Source organism: Mesocricetus auratus, unplaced genomic scaffold (assembly GCF_017639785.1).
Source record: "Mesocricetus auratus isolate SY011 unplaced genomic scaffold, BCM_Maur_2.0 Super-Scaffold_100676, whole genome shotgun sequence".
NCBI lineage: Eukaryota > Metazoa > Chordata > Mammalia > Rodentia > Cricetidae > Mesocricetus > Mesocricetus auratus.
Window position 1 is genome coordinate 19,270,537 of NW_024429266.1, and position 19,327 is coordinate 19,289,863.

The following is a 19,327-nucleotide window of genomic DNA, read 5'->3' on the forward strand; positions in this document are numbered from 1 at the left end:
ATTGAACTGTAATAAGTTAATGAGGAAATAAAAATGTTACCTTAGAAAATTGACATGAAGATCATCTTTAAAATTAAATATAACAATTATAGAAAGATTAAATTTGCAGAAAATAAAGTTACTAAATTGTACACTAGATATCAAGTACTTACCATGACATATTTGTCTTAATTGATTTGTCATCAAATTAAGATTTCTTCTTGGCTTTATGATCTTGATGGAAAACAGACTACTGACATAGTATGTTTAAGCAATGGCTTATTTAACAAAACGAAACATAGTTCCTTCCAGAGAGTGACTGGGGAGGGGTGAATTTGTCCAGAGGATAAGAATAGCCCATTCGGTTCTGTGCAGTGGGCTTTTAAGAAGGTACTGTGGATATTTACGAGGCAGATGACACATTCGTGAGGCAAAGGACATTTTTTTTCCTCCCAAATCATGATGAATCTGATCTTCCTATTAGGGTATTTATTTCCAAGATCTTAAATAAACATCCACAGGGGTAGTGAGTGTTGCCATTGGAGGTGAGGAAAGGCGCTTTGAAAACACAATGCAAATTACAGTATAAAGAAACCAGAGTCTTTGGCAGATGCAGCCTCTTCACTGGTATGGGTGCCGAAGATCCCTGCTGCTTTAGTCGGATAGAGCAGGAAGAACACACAGCTCCAAAGTTGTTTAGCTCTGGGGGTGGGATGGCGAGGGGTTCCGACGATCAAGAGATGGCTGCACTAGTACACTGAAGTTTTCTTAGTGGCTTCCTGCCTAGCCAAGAAGGCAGCTACGGTACAGCTGCCACATTCTTTGGCTGTTTCCTATCTAATTCCATGCCTACCAATCTCATTCCCCTGCTTCCTTATTATGGGTGGGAACAGATATGGATAAGTCAGAAATCAGTTTCATTCTTTGCCTTTTGTTTTCTTCCTCAAGAAAACTCCTAAAATAAATAAGGGTTGATTATCCCTTTGCATACGCATACCTTTCTACACATATCTGTATTGATACACACTACTTTTTAATATATCCATTTTATTTAAATTAGAAACGATCTTATTTTACATATCACTCCCAGTCCCCTCCCATCCTCCCATACCCCCCAACGACCACCCCCAATCCCATCCCCCATTCACTCCCCAGGGAGGGTGAGGCCTTCCATGAGGGATCATTAAAAGTTGTCAATGCTTCCATCGGCTTCTGGATGAATGCTTTAGGATGGCATCTAAGGTAGTCATCGTTCTCAATATAGGGGACAGGCATTTAAGGTAGCCTCTCCACTATTAGGGTCCTAGTTAGGGTAATCTTTTTGGATCTCTGTATAATTCCCCAGTGCCAGATTTCTCTTTAAGCCTATAGTGGTTCCCTCTATTGATATGTCTCTTTTCTTGCTCTCCTCTATTCCTCTCCCCACTCAATCTTCCTGATCCCTCATGTATTAATTCAAACTTATACAAATAATCTATTTTTAAAACTTATTCATACTGTCAGAAACTGGATTGACATGTAAAACAAGCTTGTTTCTAATTTAAATAAAAATTCAGAAATCAATAAACTTTATGAATACAAAAAAAGAGAAACAGCAAAATCTAGTAAGTTCCATAAGGTATCTAGAGATGTCTTTAATTCCTAATGAAAATTATGGAACTATAATAAACATTTAAAAACTAAAAATAAGGCTTTATAAAAGTTGTACTTTTAAGGTCTAGTATCGGCAACAAAAAATCAAAATAATCACAACTATTTTGTGCATTTGTGATATAACAAAAATAAGTTTTGATTTTCATTTATTGAATACACACAGTGTCATCTCCAAGTTAAATGCGACAAGCAAAACATATTTTAAATCTATCCATAAATTACATCCTTTCCTTCGTAACTAATTTAAAGTTCATTCAATAATATGAAACATTTATTTAATGTGAATAACTCAGATTTATCTTTTTAAATATGTTTTATGGATTGCTATTAAAGAACAATAAAACTAGCTTGTAATTTAACCTTTAATTATAATGTATTGGGATAGAGTAGCATAGCTTATTTATTTTGTACTGTGCAAAAACATGCTGTAAAATTATTTCTAAAATTGGGTGTTCTTTCAATTTGCCAGTATGAATGTCTCTTTAGAATTAAAAGAGAAAGAGAAAGCAAGATTGATTTAGGTTAATCAGAAATTACACAAACAAGACCAGGATCATATGTGCTGAAACCCAAACTACTCCATTTCTGACTCATGGACTATTAGTGTACCAACCAGCTCGCTCACTAATCACTCCACTGAGTACAAAAGAATTAGAGTTCAAATCACCATCTCACAGCCTTTCGGGATAAATAAATTTGTGTTGTTTTTAAAACCGAGTTTCAATGTGGTTCATTGCACTCATAATTAAGTGAAAACAGACCACCATAATCATAGTGGCTTTTGTTAGCACATAGCTGAAATATATACAGTTTCTTTTAGTTCTTCTCATTCACCGGGAACTGCCATAGGCATTCGTTTCACAAACAATTTTAAGAGTTCTTATTATGAGTTCAATCACAGTGATAGGATCAAGAGATTGAACTATAGGAAAAAACACACCAGACCCATACGTTCTTGACTTTTAAGACTTAAACTATGTGATAAACAACAGAAGAGCAACCAAATAATGTAACGTTCAGTTTTTTTAATTTTAAACAAGTAAAAATATTTCGATGAATATTCAATGTGTTTATAAATCACAGATTTTTCTGTCATAGCATAGCTGGACCATTCCCTGAATTTAACATTATTTCATGCCCTTTTAACAAGGGGCAGGGGTCAAGACTGGCGGGGAGACCCGTACAGTCAGTTGATCTGAGCTTGTAGGAGCTCACAGACTCGGGACAGACAGCTAGGGATCCAGCATGGAACTGACCTAGGCCCTCTGCATCTGGGTGACAGTTGTGTATCTTGGTCTTTTGTGGAGCCCCTAGAAGTAAGGTCAGGACCTGTTCCTGATGCAGGAGCTGGTTCTTTGTAACTTTTCCCTATGGGAAGATGCCTTTTTCAACCTTGATGCAGGGGGAGAAGCTTGGTCCTGCCTTAGCTTGATGTGCCAAGTTTTGTTGATTCCCATGGGAGTCCTTACCACATCTGAATAGAGACAAAGGAGGAGTGATTGGAGGGGGAGGAAGCAAGAGGAGAGGAGGGAGGGGGAAGCTGTAGTTGGTATGTAAAATAAATAAAAAAGATTAAAAAAAAAGCTCAGGCTACCCAACTTCATAGATATCTCACTTGAGCTCCTAAGTTACTATTATGGTGGCCTGACTGGAGACTCATGGGAGATGCCATTTTAACACCCAGCATCACTGAGCTCCTTTAAAGAGAGTGAGGCAACTCTATCTAACAGCTGGTTTTCCACTCTGTTATAAACCAAGGAGTCTTCCTGCTGCGACTCTGTGTAACTACACCATCATCTGAATCAGCGAAGACCCCGTTGCAGTTAAACCCCAGATCATAAACAAATGGTATATAGGGATATGTATAGATACAGATATTATAAGATGAGCAAATATGTTTATCTTATAGTCCAAACACCAAGCTGTCAGTGGGCTTTCCATCAGCACAACAAAATACTTGATATGTTCAACTTAAACAGAGGAAAGGGGTATTTTGTCTCATGGTTCCAGAGGTTTCAGTCTATGGTCAGCAAGCTACATTGCATTGGGACCAACAACGAGGCAGCAAATCTTCGAGGGGAGAGCTGGGGAAGCAAGCTGAAAGCCTCATGGAAGTTGGAAAGCAAAAAGAGAACAGGCCACTACCATTCAACAGTCTCCTTATCCCAGGCTTCTAAACCTTCCCATCTATCCAAACATGGACCTTTGGGAGACACTCAAGACCTGCTGCACAACAGAATATAACAATTTCCTCAACAAAAGGTGAAACATATCCCCTCAGGAGGGCACAGTGTTTCTTACCTAGGGCTAGAGATGCCATGACCAGAACAGCTCAAAAGAAAATAGAATGATTATAATAGAAAGATCCAACATAGAGAGAAGAGATACAAAAAAACATATTGGTTTTATTATTTTTTATTTTTAGTAATGTAATAAGATAAAACAAAAACTAACAGATCAAAATTGGACAAATAAACAAATAGGAGGAAAAGACACCAAGAGAATACACAAGAATCAGAGACCCATCCATTTATACACTCAGAAATCCCATAACAACCTTAACTGGAAGCCAAAATATGTACTCAGAGGACCTGGTGTAGACCTGTGTAGACCCTGTGCATGCTGTCTCAGTCTCTGTGAGTTCATATGAGCTTTGCTCATGTTGATTTAGAGGGCCCTGTTTTCTTGGTGTCCTCCATCCTCTCTGGGCCTTACACTCTTTTAACCTCATCTTCTGAAGGGTTCCCTGAGCCCTGATAGGAGGGATTTGATGAATCCATCTCATTTTAGGGCAGAGTGTTCCAAGGCCTCTCACTCTCTGCACATCTCTGTGTGTCTCTGGACTTCTTCCCATCTTCTGCAGGAGGAAGCTTCTCTGATGATGGCTGAGCAAGGCACTGATCTGTTAGTACAGCAGGATTTATTGCTATTTTTAAAAAAGACCAGTATCTAGTCTCAAGTTCTTAGTCACCCAAGCAATGCTGGGTATGGGCTCCATCTCCTTGAGTAAAATCAATCAAATCGGGTATTGGTGGATTACTCCCACAGACTTCATGCCACCATTGCACTCGCATCTATTACAGACAGGACACCATTGCAGATCAAAGGTTTTGTGGCTTGGCTGATGTCCTTTGGTAGTATGTAAAGTACTTTCCTGTATCAAACATGCTAGCATATAGGGATGAAGGCTCTATGTAGGCACCAACTCAACTTCTCCATGTTCAATGAGTTGTGTAGGTGTTGTCTTCTGTAATGGAGCCTTGCTGTCAGTTTCTAGAGAGCAACCTATAGTCTTGGAAACAGTCTAAGTTATATGGAAATTCCTATGGGACCCATTTGTTCAACAACTCAATTAGATATAACCCAATCCTGGTACTGGAAACTTCATTTGGTAATAAGAGATGGCCAATTGGAGCTTTGTCTCTCCTGTTATTTGGCTATTTCATTTACATTGCCTTCATATATGCATATATTTTGGAGAAACTTCTACTGTACAAGGAGATTTCTATAATGCTCCTCAAATGACCCTTAAGTTTAGCTGTCTCTTTTCATATTCCCTCCTTCATCCTTCTTTTCCCTACCCCTTCCAACTTGATCTTCCTGTTCCAGGCTCTACTCCACAGAATCCACTCATGACTACTTTTGCTTTACCCTTTTTTTTCTTTTTTTGGTTTTTCGAGACAGGGTTTCTCTGCAGCTTTGGAGGCTGTCCTGGAACTCACTCTGTAGACCAGGCTGGCCTCGAACTCACAGAGATCCACCTGCCTCTGCCCCCCGAGTGCTGGGATTAAAGGCGTGCACCACCAACGCCCGGCTTTCTTTACCCTTTTCCTAACGGGATATATCTGTTCTCCCTAATTCCTTACTCGATATCTAAGCTCCGTGGTCCTATGGATTGTAGCTTGGCAATTATTCCCTTAACAGCTAATATCTACATATAAGTGAATACATGTCATATTTGTCTTTTGGGATCTGCCTTACCTCCCTCAGGATGATGTTTACTAGTTCCATGAATTTATGGGCAAATTTCATGATTTCAGTTTTTAACAGCTCAGTAATATCTCATTGTGTAAATATGCCACATATTCTTTATTCATTCTCCTGTTGAGGGACATCTAGGTTGTTTCTAGTATCTGACTGCTATGAAAGGAGAAGCAATGAACATGGTGGAATGTGTGTCTTTGTAGTATGATGAAGTACCCGTTGGGTATATGGCCAAGGATGGTATAGCTGAATATGAAGGTAGATAGATTCTCATTTTCCAAATGCTACAGACACACTGATTTCCACAGTGGCTCTAAAAGTTTGCACCCCCACCAACAGTAGATGAGTGCTTCCCATACTCCTTACTAGCTTGAGATATCATTTGTTTTACTGGTCTTAGGCATTCCTAAAGGTGTAGTTTTGATTTGAATTTCCCTGATGGCCAAGGATGTTGAATATTTCTTTTAAGTGTTTCCCAGTCTTTTGTGTTTCTTCTTTTGAGAATTATCTGTTTAGATCTATACCCCATTTTTTTCTTGGGTTACTTGGTTTTTGATATCAAGTTTCTTGAGTTCTTATATATTTTGAATATTACCTCTCTGTTGGATTTGGAGTTGGTAAAAACTTTTCCCATTTTGTAGGCTGCCCCTTTGTCCAAATGACAATGCCTTTTGTTGTGCTGAATCTTCAGTTTCATGAGGTCCCACTTATTATTTGTTGATCTTAGTTCCTGTGCTAAGAGTGTCCTGTTCAAAAAGTTTTATCCTGTGCCAGTGAGTTCAAAGCTACTCCACACTTTCTCTTCTACTAGGTTCAATGTATCTGGGTTTATGTTGAGGCCTTGATCCATTTGGAGTTGTATTTTGTTTGCATTCTTCTTCATACAGCCATCCAGTTTACCAGCTGTCTTTTTTCTAGTATGTATTGCTAACTTCTTTATAAAATATTGGTGTGTTGACTTATGTCTGGGTTTTCAAATCTATTCCCTTGATCAATATGTCTGTTTTTGTGCCAATACCATGTTGTTTTTTATTACTATAGCTCTCTAAAATTTTAGATTGGGGATAATGATATCTTTAGCAGTTCTTCTATTATTCAAGAGTGTTTTAGTCATCCTGGGTGTTCTGTGTTTTCATATGAAGCTGAAAATTTTCATTTTCAGTTACATGAGGAGTTGTGTTGGAATTTTGATGGAAATTGCAATGAATCTGCAGATTGCTTTTGGTATGATGACCATTTTTACTATGTTAATCTTACTGATTCATGAGCATGTGATGTTTTTACATCTTATGATATCTTTTACTCTTTTTTCAATGCCTTAAATATTTTTATCATCCAGGTCTTTCATTTACTTGGTTAGAGTTTTCCCAAGACACTTTATATTATTTGAGGCTATTAACATATTGGTTTTAAAACCACATAATGGTTCAGTTAATATTAACCTTTAATAGCTTTGTCTTTCTGTTATGCAAACAAAGGCATTGTCCCTAGGAGTGCAGTATAAGAGCCAACAGCAAATGTCTCTCTACAGAGACAATCATTGCTGTTCTCCCACTACCAGAGGACTCTAAACAGAACACAATGGCGAAGCTTATTGTGGGTGGCCTGCTCCTCTCTGTTCTTTCAGCAGGTTCATCCCAAGCAGGTAGGTGCTGATGCTAGCTGGAAGGTTCTCCATGTCTAGAATAGATAGGGTCCAACAGACTTTGCTGTTGTTGTTTTCAGGAAGATATGAGTGAAAGGTTTGTGAAGTCATTTACTCTATCTGTTATGCTACTCAAGCTTGGAAGTTGGAAACAGTGAATTTTTACTATCTCATGTCTGTTGTACAACAGAAAAGAGAGATGGTCTAGCTACTGTTTCTAAGCACAGGTCTTTATGGGATTGCAGTATTTCAACCAAGTTTGTAGTGTTGTCTGAAGGTTGCACTCAGAAAGTCTGCTCCCAAACTTCTCTTATGGTTAATCAATTTCTGCTCATTTCAAGAAGTTGGCTGGGGGCCTGAGTTCATTATTGTCTATTGACTGCAGAACTCTTTTAATCTCATACCATTGAGGCCCTTTCTACAAAATACAAAATAGACTGCAACATGTGACTGGAGGATGTGTCAGTTCAGAAGCCACAGATATTCTGTAATCAAATCTTAGAAATCCTCCAACTGTGTTCTACTTCTTTCCAGTAAATCAGCCCATACCTAAATGGAAGAGAATTAATTTAGGTCACTACCACAGATATTGATGACTATGGATATATCTTACTATACCAGGGTGTAAGGAGAATGAGGAATATAGAATGGGGTTTGCTTCTTTGATGAGAACACAGTGACTTCTCGTCTAAGAGAACAAGAGGGAGAACATTTTTTTTCTAGAAAAAGATAAGTTGGTAAAGGGAATGATCACTCTCATCATTTTTAAGCACTTAGTTAAGGTAGTGTAAGAGACAGTAGAAGTAGTTTGGACTTTATAAAAGAAACCCATCTCCCCCTAATAACTGAATAATTGAACAGCCCTTGTGAGCTGGCTGGACTGAGAGTCTCAATTCTTCACCAATACATTGGGGAAACAATAACACCAACTCCGATAAATGGTGCTGAGATAAATTAGGAGAAGAATGAACTTGGTGATGCATGTTATAAAAGTAGCATTTTATTACCAAAGAAGACACTTTACTGTTTTGACAACTTTATATTTTCTTTCCTGTTGCTGCCAATAAGAAACCCTGACAGTCATTTCCCTATACCTCAGTGTGAATGTCAGCAGTGAGTTACACATTATTTCAGGCTAACCATGATATTTTGCTCCAAGTCTCTACACTGACAAGGTTACAAACTGGGAGATAATTGATCACAGGATATAAATAAGTGATTTACACTCCAATCCTCTGGTTGCTGTTGTATTGACAGAACTTGAGTCTCTCCTCTCTCTCTCTCTCTCTCTCTCTCTCTCTCTCTGTCTCTCTCTCTCTGTCTCTCTCTCTCTCTTTCTCTCTCTCTCTCTCTCTGTTTCTCTCATACAATCTAGCTAGACCTCTTTTCTGGAAGCATTCCATTCCTACTCCCTAGGGGTCCACAGTATAAGCATTTCTTAAGAAGCTCTTGTATGTTAGGAAATAGAATTCATGCTGTTTTCCCATTTCCTACTATGAAGCAAAACTAACTCAATTCAAGACTATATATTATTTTTAGGCCATGTCTCCTCTGATTCAGTTAGCTATTATTCTGGAGTTTATTTTCCCAACTATAGCATTTGTTAAATTTACTTTTTCTGAACAAGGAAAGAATCATTCTGTAATGATTACAATTTCATCTTTTCACAAGATTCTTTAGACAAAATAAATTCATAGTAAGTAATCCTTTAATCCTGTTGCTTCTGTGGTAAATTGGTCATTATTGAGCATAGAAAGTACAGGAGAGAGGGAAGATGAGGGTATAGTACTATAATGATCTGGGCCAAACAGTTTACATGATTCTGTTTCTCAGATATCACACTGACTCCAAGTGTTGGTTCATCACAAGATCCAGGATGTACATAGACCCAGCTACAGGGATTCTCTAGGAGAAATATCATGATTGGATCAGTGATGGAAGAATCCACAGTGCCTCCGGCTTTATTCATTGCAATGACTCAGATGCATTTAATATTCTGTTGCTGGTACTTCTTTTATCTCAGTGCTGTCTCAAGAAAGGTGCAAGTAGAGTTGATATAGGAACTCTTTAATTTTGTAACTGATCAACTGAATCCAAACCCATCTATTATTGTTTAGTTTGACTTCGTTTTATTTGAGACAGTCTCAAGTGTCTCAGCTTGGCCTCAGACTCATTTTATAGACCAGATGGCTTCCAACTCTCAAGCTCTGAGGCTGCAGTCATGGACTTCTAGGTCTGCCTTTAACACTGTATGGCTGCTTGGCATTGCTGAGTTTACACCCTTGCAGGATCTCTGTGTGCATCAATGTGCTATACATATTCTTTCAGGAACCAAACTGCAGAGCTGGGAAAAATGTTTGTCTTACTTTCTCTTCTTTACAGACATGACGGGGAAGGCATTTATTTTCCCTCAAGAATCAGCCACTGCCTATGTGACCCTGATCCCAAAGGTGAGGAAGTCACTGCAGAGTTTCACCCTGTGTCTGAAGGCTTTCACTGACCTCACCAGACCTTACAGCCTCTTCTCCTACAGCACAAAGACCAAGGACAACGAGATTCTTCTCTTTGTACGAAAAGTGGGAGAGTATGAGATCCATGTTGGGAATTCGTTAGTCACTTTCAAAGCACCCCTAAATCCTTATGCCCCATTTCATGTCTGTGTGAGCTGGGAGTCTGCCTCTGGGATTGCAGAACTCTGGCTGGATGGAAAGCCTATGGGGAGGAAAGGCTTGAAGAAGGGGTACAGTGTAAGTGCTGAGGCAAAGATTATCATAGGACAAGAGCAGGATTCCTTTGGGGGACGTTTTGATGTAAAACAATCTTTTGTTGGAGAGATATGGGAGGTGTCTTTGTGGGACCATGTGGTCCCCCTAAAAGAAATGGATGGCGGGTGTTACAATGGCAACCTTATAAATTGGCAAGCTCTTAATTTTGAAGACAATGGCTATGTGGTCACTAAACCCAAACTGTGGGCTTAAACTTCTTTCTTTTCAGTCATAATTTGTGTTTAGTAATAATCACATAGTTTCTGAAATCAAATCTGTTTTGTTTCTGTTACAATAGTAATGTGGACTGCATTAAAAAGCAAAAAATGTGAGTCTTTGCTATATATTATTCACTATTGCAAAAGTTGGGGTGAATTTTACCACAGTTATCTGCAGCGCCAAACCATAGGAGCTAGGGGTACACACTACTCTCAGAATTTGGCACTTATCTTGTAGAATCCTGTGTTAAGGAGGGGAGGTCCTATGGTGGTTCTGCTTACTCAAATACAGAAACATGTGAACACAATGTAGCTACTAGGAAATGCCCTCAGGAACAGACCTGCCTGAATGAACCAGACCTCCAAAGAGAATTTCAAAACAGGGCTTTTCAGGAGCTACGTTGAGAAACTGCCCATTCCCATATCTAGAAAAAAAATTAAAGATGTATGTAAAAGTGCCCCCCCCCAAGACAAAACTCAATTTTGCTGGAGTTTCCTCTTCACAGGGTCTCTAAGCCTCCCTGGGAAGTAGCTGTTCTACAACAAGTAAAAATGCCACTTTTTGGTCCTCCTACTGTTAAGACTGTGAATCATGAGAGAAAGACTGGATCCACAATTTTTTGAGGGAAATTTGAAGCAAGCTTTAATTAAACACTAGCCAGGATGATTGACGGACTTTGGTCAATATTATTCTGAGGTTCTCAGAAAATGGCAATGAGTCACATTTTGCAGAGGGCTATGTAGACAAACCTATATGGTCACTAAACTTTCCATCAGGTTCAATCTTGGACAAGCACATATACCAACATACTTCCTGCCTATGTTCTGCTTATCTACATCCATTCAGGGCAGGCACACATCCTGACATATTTCTTGCCTACATACCTCCTATTCACATGTGATCAAGCACATCCTGTGTAGCTGATGTTGCTATTTAAGACAAGCAACTAGTGAAAGAAAGATGCCATTAGACAAGGTTCAAGCAGAGGTGGTTTCTTATTAGGGAAAGGGATCATAAATAGGGGAAAGGGGAGGGCAGAGACAGGCCTCCAGAGACAGGAGCAGCAGGAGAGAGGAGAAAGAAAAGACGGGCAGAGAGAGAAGGAGGGGGAGAGAGAGGGGGGAAGGGATAGAACAGAACAGAGAGAGGGAGAGAAAGAGAGAGAGAGGCATGGGAGGTGAGCAGGGCCCTTTTAAAAGGGAACATGGTGAATATGCCCAGGAGATCCTCTTAGTGATTCTAGCTGAAGGTGTATCCTGTCAGAACCCCAAGGGCAGGCCAGTACAGATGCTTGAATACTAACCGCTGAGTCAAGCCAACTTGTTTAGGGAAACAAAATCATGTGGCTCATTATCTCCCATAAACAAAAGGCTTCTGTATTTTAGGAAGTAATTGTCCTTTGGCAAGGGGCTTACACATTACAAGAATTTTTGTTTCATGGATCACGTAGGCATAGTAACTAAAACTTAAGACATAACTTTGGCTCTCTAATTACCACTAGAGACACAGAGGCCCTGGACTTGAAGCTTGTTTTCCATGCATTTTAGTAGAATTCTTGAAAAAACAAAAGACAGATTTTTTCTTTAGTTTTATATAAACCACAAAATATTTAACATATTAGTCTCCACCAGGTTAATTCTAACTCTTAAGCCTTTCTCACACATGAAAGCACCTTTGCATTTAGCAAGCAACAGCAGAGGGTTTGGGGAAACCCCATATTCTTGTATAGAAAAGACTTTAAAATGGAAGTTCTCAACTTTTCTAATGCTGTGACCTTTTAATACGGTCCCTCATGTTGTGGTGACCCCCAATCATAAAATTATTTTTGTTGCTTCTTCATAACTGTAATTTGCTACTGTTACAAACTGTAATGTAAATATCTTATATGGAGGATGTCTGATATGCAACCACTGTGAAAGAGTCCTTCAGAGGGGTCACAATCCACAGAATGAGAACCCATGATTTAAAATAAATACCTAACAATTCACAGAGAATGAGACTGCCAGTGTAACACCGAAGAAAAAAGAGAAAAAACTTGACTATCACGTCATATTTTCAATGGACAAGAAGAAAATCATGGGCTAATTTCCATTTCAGCAACATCCATAATTAGTTAAGGTATGTAATTAATGTATGTAATTAAAAAATCTTTCATCTTTCTTTAGACATCCCTGTGTTACTTCACAGAAAGTGTAATCAAGTTCTGAATTGAATGTGGATAAGTTGCTTAGTAACATTGAACATACTGGTGATCCAGAACCACTGGTTTTAATGTCAGTCTCAAAAATTTTGAGAAAAATTGTATAGATCTCCAAGGCCTGTGAGAATATTTATCTATAGTAGTATTTCTGTGGGACAGTCAGAGTCTGTAACATTCATCACTGCCCAAAGAAGAAAGTAGTCTAAGTAGAAGAGGGAGTGCTGATGGTTTCTAGCACACCTGGACATCAGCTATGTCCTCTCTGAATCTTTAGGAGTCAACATCTGCCTGGTGTTTATGGTGATTTTTCAACACAGTGTTCATATAGGCACTACACAACCCACTTTTCTGCCATCAATGAACTGATAATAACGAATTCCACCCTTGATTATGATTCCTACCCATTTCCGAATTTGTGATCTGTATCTAGTCATTACTCTGATGGCAACCTGAGAGACCATGAAAGCTGTAGCAGAATACTGATAAAAGCAATAAGGTAGGAGTAGATGAATAGTAGAGTATTTGCCTCACATGTGCAAAACACAGGGCTTCAATCTCTCACACCTCAAAGAAAATTTAAGTTTTAATTAAAAGAAAATAAACATAAAATAAAAACAAAAATCAAACTTTAGGACATCTGAGTCATTCTTTAAAGTAACTTCACCATCAAATTTTGCGGTTCCCTCTGAGTATAGGTGGAATGATAGGGAAAAACTGTTTTTGAGCTTTCAAAAATACCTAGACCTTTTACTTTTGCATTTTGGTTTCTGTTCTTGTGGAGTTTATGGAGGCTGTGTGTGTGTGTGTGTGTGTGTGTGTGTGTGTGTGTGTGTGTGTGTGTGTGCGTGTGTGTGTGCATGTTTCTCATTTTTATTTTATTTTTTATTTTTGTGTGTTTGCGAGACAGAGAGAGACAGAGAGAGAGAGAGAGAGAGAGAGAGAGAGAGAGAGAGAGAGAGAGAGAGAGAGAGAGAGAGAGAGAGAGAGAGAGACTTTGGGTGGGCGAGAAAGCAAGGATGAGCTAGGAGGAGTTGTGATAGGGGAAAAGTGTGACCAGATTACATTTTGTGAAAAAATATTTCTCAATAGAAAAAGAGAAAAAAACCCTATTCTGTGATTGATTACACAGTATTTTCCCCTTATCCATGACAGATATGTTTTGAGATCCCACATGGATGGCTACAATTGAGGCATATAAGCACTCAACCTCATATATACTGTTTCTCTTACTTGTACATGTTTATGATAAAGTTTAATGTATAAATTAAGCTCGCTAAGAGATTAGCACGCTAACTAACGGTGTGGAAATGTCTCAGTGGATAAATCACTTGCCACACCAGCATGAGGTGAGGACTGGAGTTCCATTGCCCAGACCTAAATGCCAGGTGGAGAGGGCAACTCACCTATAATTCCATATTCATGTGGTGGACATAGGGAATCCCCAGAGCAAAGCTAACCATGTCTGTAAGTGCTGAGCTTGGTTGAGAAACCCAACCTTAAAAATAAGGTAGAAGAGAGATCAAAGAAGGTTCCCACTATCAATATTAGAACTCCCTAAGTACATATACACATGTATGAATATACCCCACATATGCCCTCATACATTAAAACATATGAATATTATACACATACATACACACATGAAAAGACAAAAAACTCTAATGACAACAGAAAAACTATACCAATATATTGTAATGAAAAGTTAAGTTGACTGTTGTTTATTACTTGTTTTCAAGATACTGATACTATACAGTATCAGTAGATAGCATATACAACTTGATAAAGAGATGATTCATGTTCCAAATAGTGAGGGTCAGAGCTGTACTAGATTTCGTCATGTAAGTTAAAATGGTAGACAATTTAAACTGAAGAACTTTTTGTATTAGGAGTATTCTATTTATATTTTCAGACCAGAATTGACCATGAGTAATTGAAAATAAAGACAGATAAAGGGAATCCACTGTATGCCAAACTGCCCAATATCCTAGTCAAGAGCTTTTTTCCCAATAGCACGACAAATGGCATCCTTGACTTCTTTGTTTCTCAAAGTATATACCACAGGGTTAAGGAGAGGAGTAAACACAGTATAAGTTACTGAGATCAGCTGGTCCTGATCCCTGGTGTTCTCTGATTTGGGCTTCAGGTAGGCAATAGAGGCACAGCCATAATGGATGATGACCACAGTGAGGTGGGAGGCGCAGGTTGCAAAGGCTTTCTTCCGTCCCTCAGCAGAGGCAATCTTGAGGATTGTGGAGATGATGAGAATGTAAGAGATGAAAACTAAGCCCATGGGCACTACAATAACCAGTGAGCTGATGATGAAGTTAATTATGTCATGTAGAGTGGTATCAGCGCAGGACAGTTTCATAACAGGACGGATGTCACAGAAATAGTGAGCTACCTCTCTGTCACAAAAAGGTGCCCTAAACACAGATGCTATTTGAATTATGGCCACAAGCAGGCCAATGCTGCAGGATCCCAATACTAGCTGGGCACATACCCTCTTGTTCATGATGACTGTGTACCTCAAGGGGTTGCAGATGGCTACATATCGGTCATATCCCATTGCCGTGAGCAGAAAACAGTTGTTAATGGCCAAAGTGATAAAAAAGAACATCTGGGTAGCACAGCTAGCCAAAGACATAGATTGGCTTGAACCTACAAGACTGGAGAGCATCCTTGGTACAATGACCAAAGTGTAGACTGTCTCTGAAGTGGAAAGCATACTAAGAAAGAAGTACATGGGAGTATGAAGGTGACGATCAATACTGATAATTATCACAATAATGACATTGCCAGTCAGGGTTAGCAGGTACAAGGTCAGAAATATCATAAAGAGAGTAAACTTATATTCCTGAAAGCTGGAAAATCCTTGGAAAACAAATTCACTCACTGCTGTGTGGTTTCTTCTCATCATCTTCCACACAGAATGGCAGGTTTGAGTCAATCAGCCAGAATACGTTAGTGCCCAGCGCTTTGAGTAGGTGACACTTTAGGATAAACTGATAATGGCTCTGTGTCCTGATAGATACAGAGTTAGCAGGGGCAGCTGTCCATCTGGTAGTCAAAGACAGACAAAAGCAGAAGATGATTTAATGTGTAGAATCTTATGTGTGAAGTGTGGTCCAGATTCCTGGTGAGTAGACAGTAGGTATTAGAGGAGAGTAGGCAAGAGAAACAGAGACATGGTTAAATTTGAAAGTCATTTCCCTTTAGGACATAGATTCAGAACTTGTTACCTAAAATTTATCTAAAATAGAATTTTCGTTGTCTTCTTAAAGGCCTGCCCTTCTGTGTTGCTGAACGAAAGGATTCTGGCTGCTCCAGCACTTTACAAATGCTTTTGTTCTCCCTTATATTTGTCTACTTCATGAACCCTCATCCACAGATCAGTTAGCCTTTGCAAACCTGACCGTCCCCCATCATATTTTTAAAACAAGACATATTCCTCTCTTTATTCAATAGGGAAGGATGCCTGCTTTTCCTCAGAAAGTCATCTCAGAATAGGATGCAACCTGTCAATCAAGCTCCTTGTTGCCCAGTAACTCATTTTCCTGGATTATGTTCATCTCCATGCCTTTACCAGGTTATGGTTACATGTAAATTTCACAAACTGGCCTCACTAGAGTAATTTGGCATCAGAAATCTCTCATGTTAAAAAATGATTGAGTAACATTAACAATAAGCAGTACTTTGTATCACTTTAAGGTTTTTCCATATGTGAATTCAACATCATAATGACCTATATACTTATTTCTTCCTTTCATCTTGCAGCAAGAAAATTATGACACCAAAGCCTATATGATTTGTTCAAACTAATTCTACCATTTACTTCCAAAATGGTAGGGTAATTTATCCTCTATCACAACTGCTTAATAAGCATCATGCCACAGATAGATGAGAAATAAGATGACTCTTCATTTTTATTGGAAAAAATGTACTTTCCTCTTTCTGTAGGAATGAAATTACACTGTGAAGAAACGGAAAATCCAGAAAAGTTATTTGGAAAACTAGGTAAGTTTTAGGACCTAAAAAGGTGAGGAAATATTAGGAGATTAATGCTAGTCTATACAAACTCCTTGGGTTAATATTTCTGCTTTCAATTATGTATTCTAAGAAAACTATCAGATATATATATAAGGACGCATGTACAAAGAACTTGAATTATTTTATCTATAATAGGGAAGGTCAAAACCAATGAAAATTAGTAATTAATTTACAATCAAATTAATTATGACATGTGCATCTGATGGGAACCATGTGGCCAGTTCATAGCTAAAGAGACCTGACATGGAAAATTTGGATAGGAAGAACACAGACTACAATTTGTAAAACAGAAAGGAGTAAAAATAAAGAATAAATCATATGCATACAAGCAACACTAAACAGACTCAGCAGGTTGTATTAATACATGTGTACATAACAATACAAACCTAAGAAAAAAGAGGCCATGCATTTGAAAAGAAGTAAGTAAGGGAATGTGGAGGGGTTTGTAAGAGGGAAAGGAGAAGGAAAAAATGATGTAATTAAATTAAAATATTTTGAAGGCATTAAAAAGGAGGGAAACACTTAATAACATAGATAACATTTAAATGAAGAAAATCCACTAAAGTATTTTTTGATTAATGTTTAACGAATCCAAAATTACCTTTTTAATTATTCCCTATATAATCCAGGCCTTTACATTTAGTTATTTCTTTAAACATCTGAAAATAAAATTGCTAAATAGTTCTCTCCAGTTAAAACGTATCATTGGATGACAGAGAGGATCAAGGAACAAAGATGAAAACAGGGAGTGATTCTACCTTGGAGAAGCAAAGGTTGAAGGCACAGTGCTTGGATGAGAGGCTTTGAGTAGGAAGCCAGAGGGGATTATCTTCAGTGTTTGAAATCTGTAATTAGTAAAATGAAAACTTTCTGAACAGTGGTGGAGCAGACCGAAGCAGTGAAATGCTCATGATAGGTGCAAATCTAAAGTGAATAAGATTCTTAAAGGCCATATTTTAATAGAATTAATCAAAACATTCAGAATTGACTAAATATCCTTGCTGCTTTTATGACAGCAGGATGCAAGGAGCTGAATGGGAACAAGTTTGAAATTTCTCCCCCCCCCAAGTTTGAAATTTCTTAACTGAAGATTTTGAAGAATAGTGCAAATAACTTGAAAGAATTAGCTATGAGTAAGACCAAATGAATACTTGAATTCCTCAGGGGTAGAATGGGCTAGCCCTTAACTATTCCTGTATAACTGGGGTTCATCATATGTTTTAGACAAAGACAAAGACATGTTTATGTAAAGAAAAAGAAATGTTTATGTAACAGGGGAATCAAAGTTTGCTGGATTCTACAAAGACTGAGTGCATTTCTTTTTTTTTTTTTTTCATGAGGCAAATGATGATGGCTCTTCAGGATGGATGAACAGATGAGTGAACACAGGGGCAGCTGTGTAACAACAGATAATACAACATCCCAGCTTCCTTGCATGAAGTCCCAATACAACACCCCAACCTCCTATGGAGTCTCAATACAACACCCCAGCTTCCTTCCATTCCAGCTTCCCTCTGTGGAGTCCCAAGCACCAAAGAAGCAACATTTTGTTACAATTTCTGTTCTGATTGTTTGAGGAAAGAAAAATTTCATTCTAGATCCTAATGTTTTTTTAAAGAAATTCTTCTGTAATAATAACTTCCTTCCTAGACCTGAAAACCAATTCCTAGAAAGCAGCGAATCCCACTCATTTTATTCACTAAGACTTCCCTATTGGAAGCCAGAATTAAAAAAAGACAAACCTCATGTACTTGGAAGTTGTGAGTCTATCAAATATGACTGAATGATTGGACCCTAGAGTTAGGAAGTGATTTTCAAAGCATATCATTCCTCATAAACAGTCCCCCAAATTTTGCTTCAGTGCATCCAATGATTAGAAATGTATTATCTTATAAGTTAGTAGCCCTCTTTTTTAAAAAGGAAAGTACTATATGTATTTAGAAAAATAAAATTACACTTTCAAATTACAAGCATTCAGAGTGGTGGGGATGTGCAAACGGACATCTTAGCTTTCTCCTCCACATACTCTGGCCTATAGGTAACCATGATTATTCTCTCCTTCACCTTTCCCCCTCTTGTTTTTTTTTCTTCTGTCTGGGATTTTTTTGTATAACCTTACATAGTTCCATATAATTTCAGTTTTACACAATGGAATTAGACTGTACATACCAATCCTTGTCTACTTTCTTCCATTGAAGATTATATCTTGAGTGTTTTCTGTAACACCACGGTCCATCTCACCCCTTTTATTTCTAGAGGTGTATACTATTCCAATGCTAGCATCAATTCTAGTTTTTTGTTTAATAGTTGGAAAACGTTACTTTCTACTCTCTCAATATCTATTTCCTTGCTCGTAATCACCTCCTACACCCTCCTTTTTATGTCCTCTAACATGAGACTATTTCACATACTGATGGTCATTTTCGTGCCACAGCAAGATATCATGTCTTTGAGTCTATTACCACAGCAAAGGGGCATGACACGAAGTACATTAATGGACATGAGACTCTATATAAGCAACCAAATACTGAAAACTGCAGGGGGGAAAGAGTAAAATTTTGAAAAATATACTTGGTATTCAATTTTCATTTACTCACTGCTTCTGACCTTGGCAATAGGAATAAGAAGGAGGAATATTCTAGAAGTAATCTTTACAAAGTACTGAAAAGGCTGAGTCTAAAAACAGACACAAGCAGACAAAACCCATCTCCAAGGGACATTTACAATGGAAGCTAGAACTGGTAAAATGAAGAAAATTCAGCTCTCTAGTATCAAAAGAACTTAAATTCTTGTTATCCCCACTGAAGTTCAGTGAGTTGACTTCTTTAGCCTTGA

General features: G+C 38.2%; 2 protein-coding genes and 1 long non-coding RNA gene across 3 annotated transcripts; 2 read left to right on the forward strand and 1 right to left on the reverse strand.

Moving 5' to 3' along the window:
* The first annotated feature begins 7,127 nt into the window (after window positions 1-7,127).
* On the forward strand, window positions 7,128-10,358 carry LOC101824807 (mucosal pentraxin-like). The gene is made up of 2 exons (XM_005078188.2): window positions 7,128-7,261; window positions 9,644-10,358. Exons 1-2 carry the CDS (start codon window positions 7,198-7,200, stop codon window positions 10,237-10,239), a joined length of 660 nt encoding a protein of 219 aa, XP_005078245.1. The 5' UTR covers window positions 7,128-7,197; the 3' UTR covers window positions 10,240-10,358.
* A 4,058-nt stretch (window positions 10,359-14,416) lies between these two features.
* Window positions 14,417-15,362, reverse strand: LOC101825075 (olfactory receptor 10J1-like). Its single transcript, XM_005078189.3, has one exon. It carries the CDS (start codon window positions 15,360-15,362, stop codon window positions 14,430-14,432), a length of 933 nt encoding a protein of 310 aa, XP_005078246.1. The 3' UTR covers window positions 14,417-14,429.
* Window positions 15,363-16,362: 1,000 nt separating this feature from the next.
* On the forward strand, window positions 16,363-18,664 carry LOC121136954. Its single transcript, XR_005874143.1, has 2 exons — window positions 16,363-16,459; window positions 17,833-18,664. It is a non-coding gene; the product is annotated as an uncharacterized LOC121136954 (long non-coding RNA).
* The last annotated feature ends 663 nt before the right edge of the window (window positions 18,665-19,327 follow it).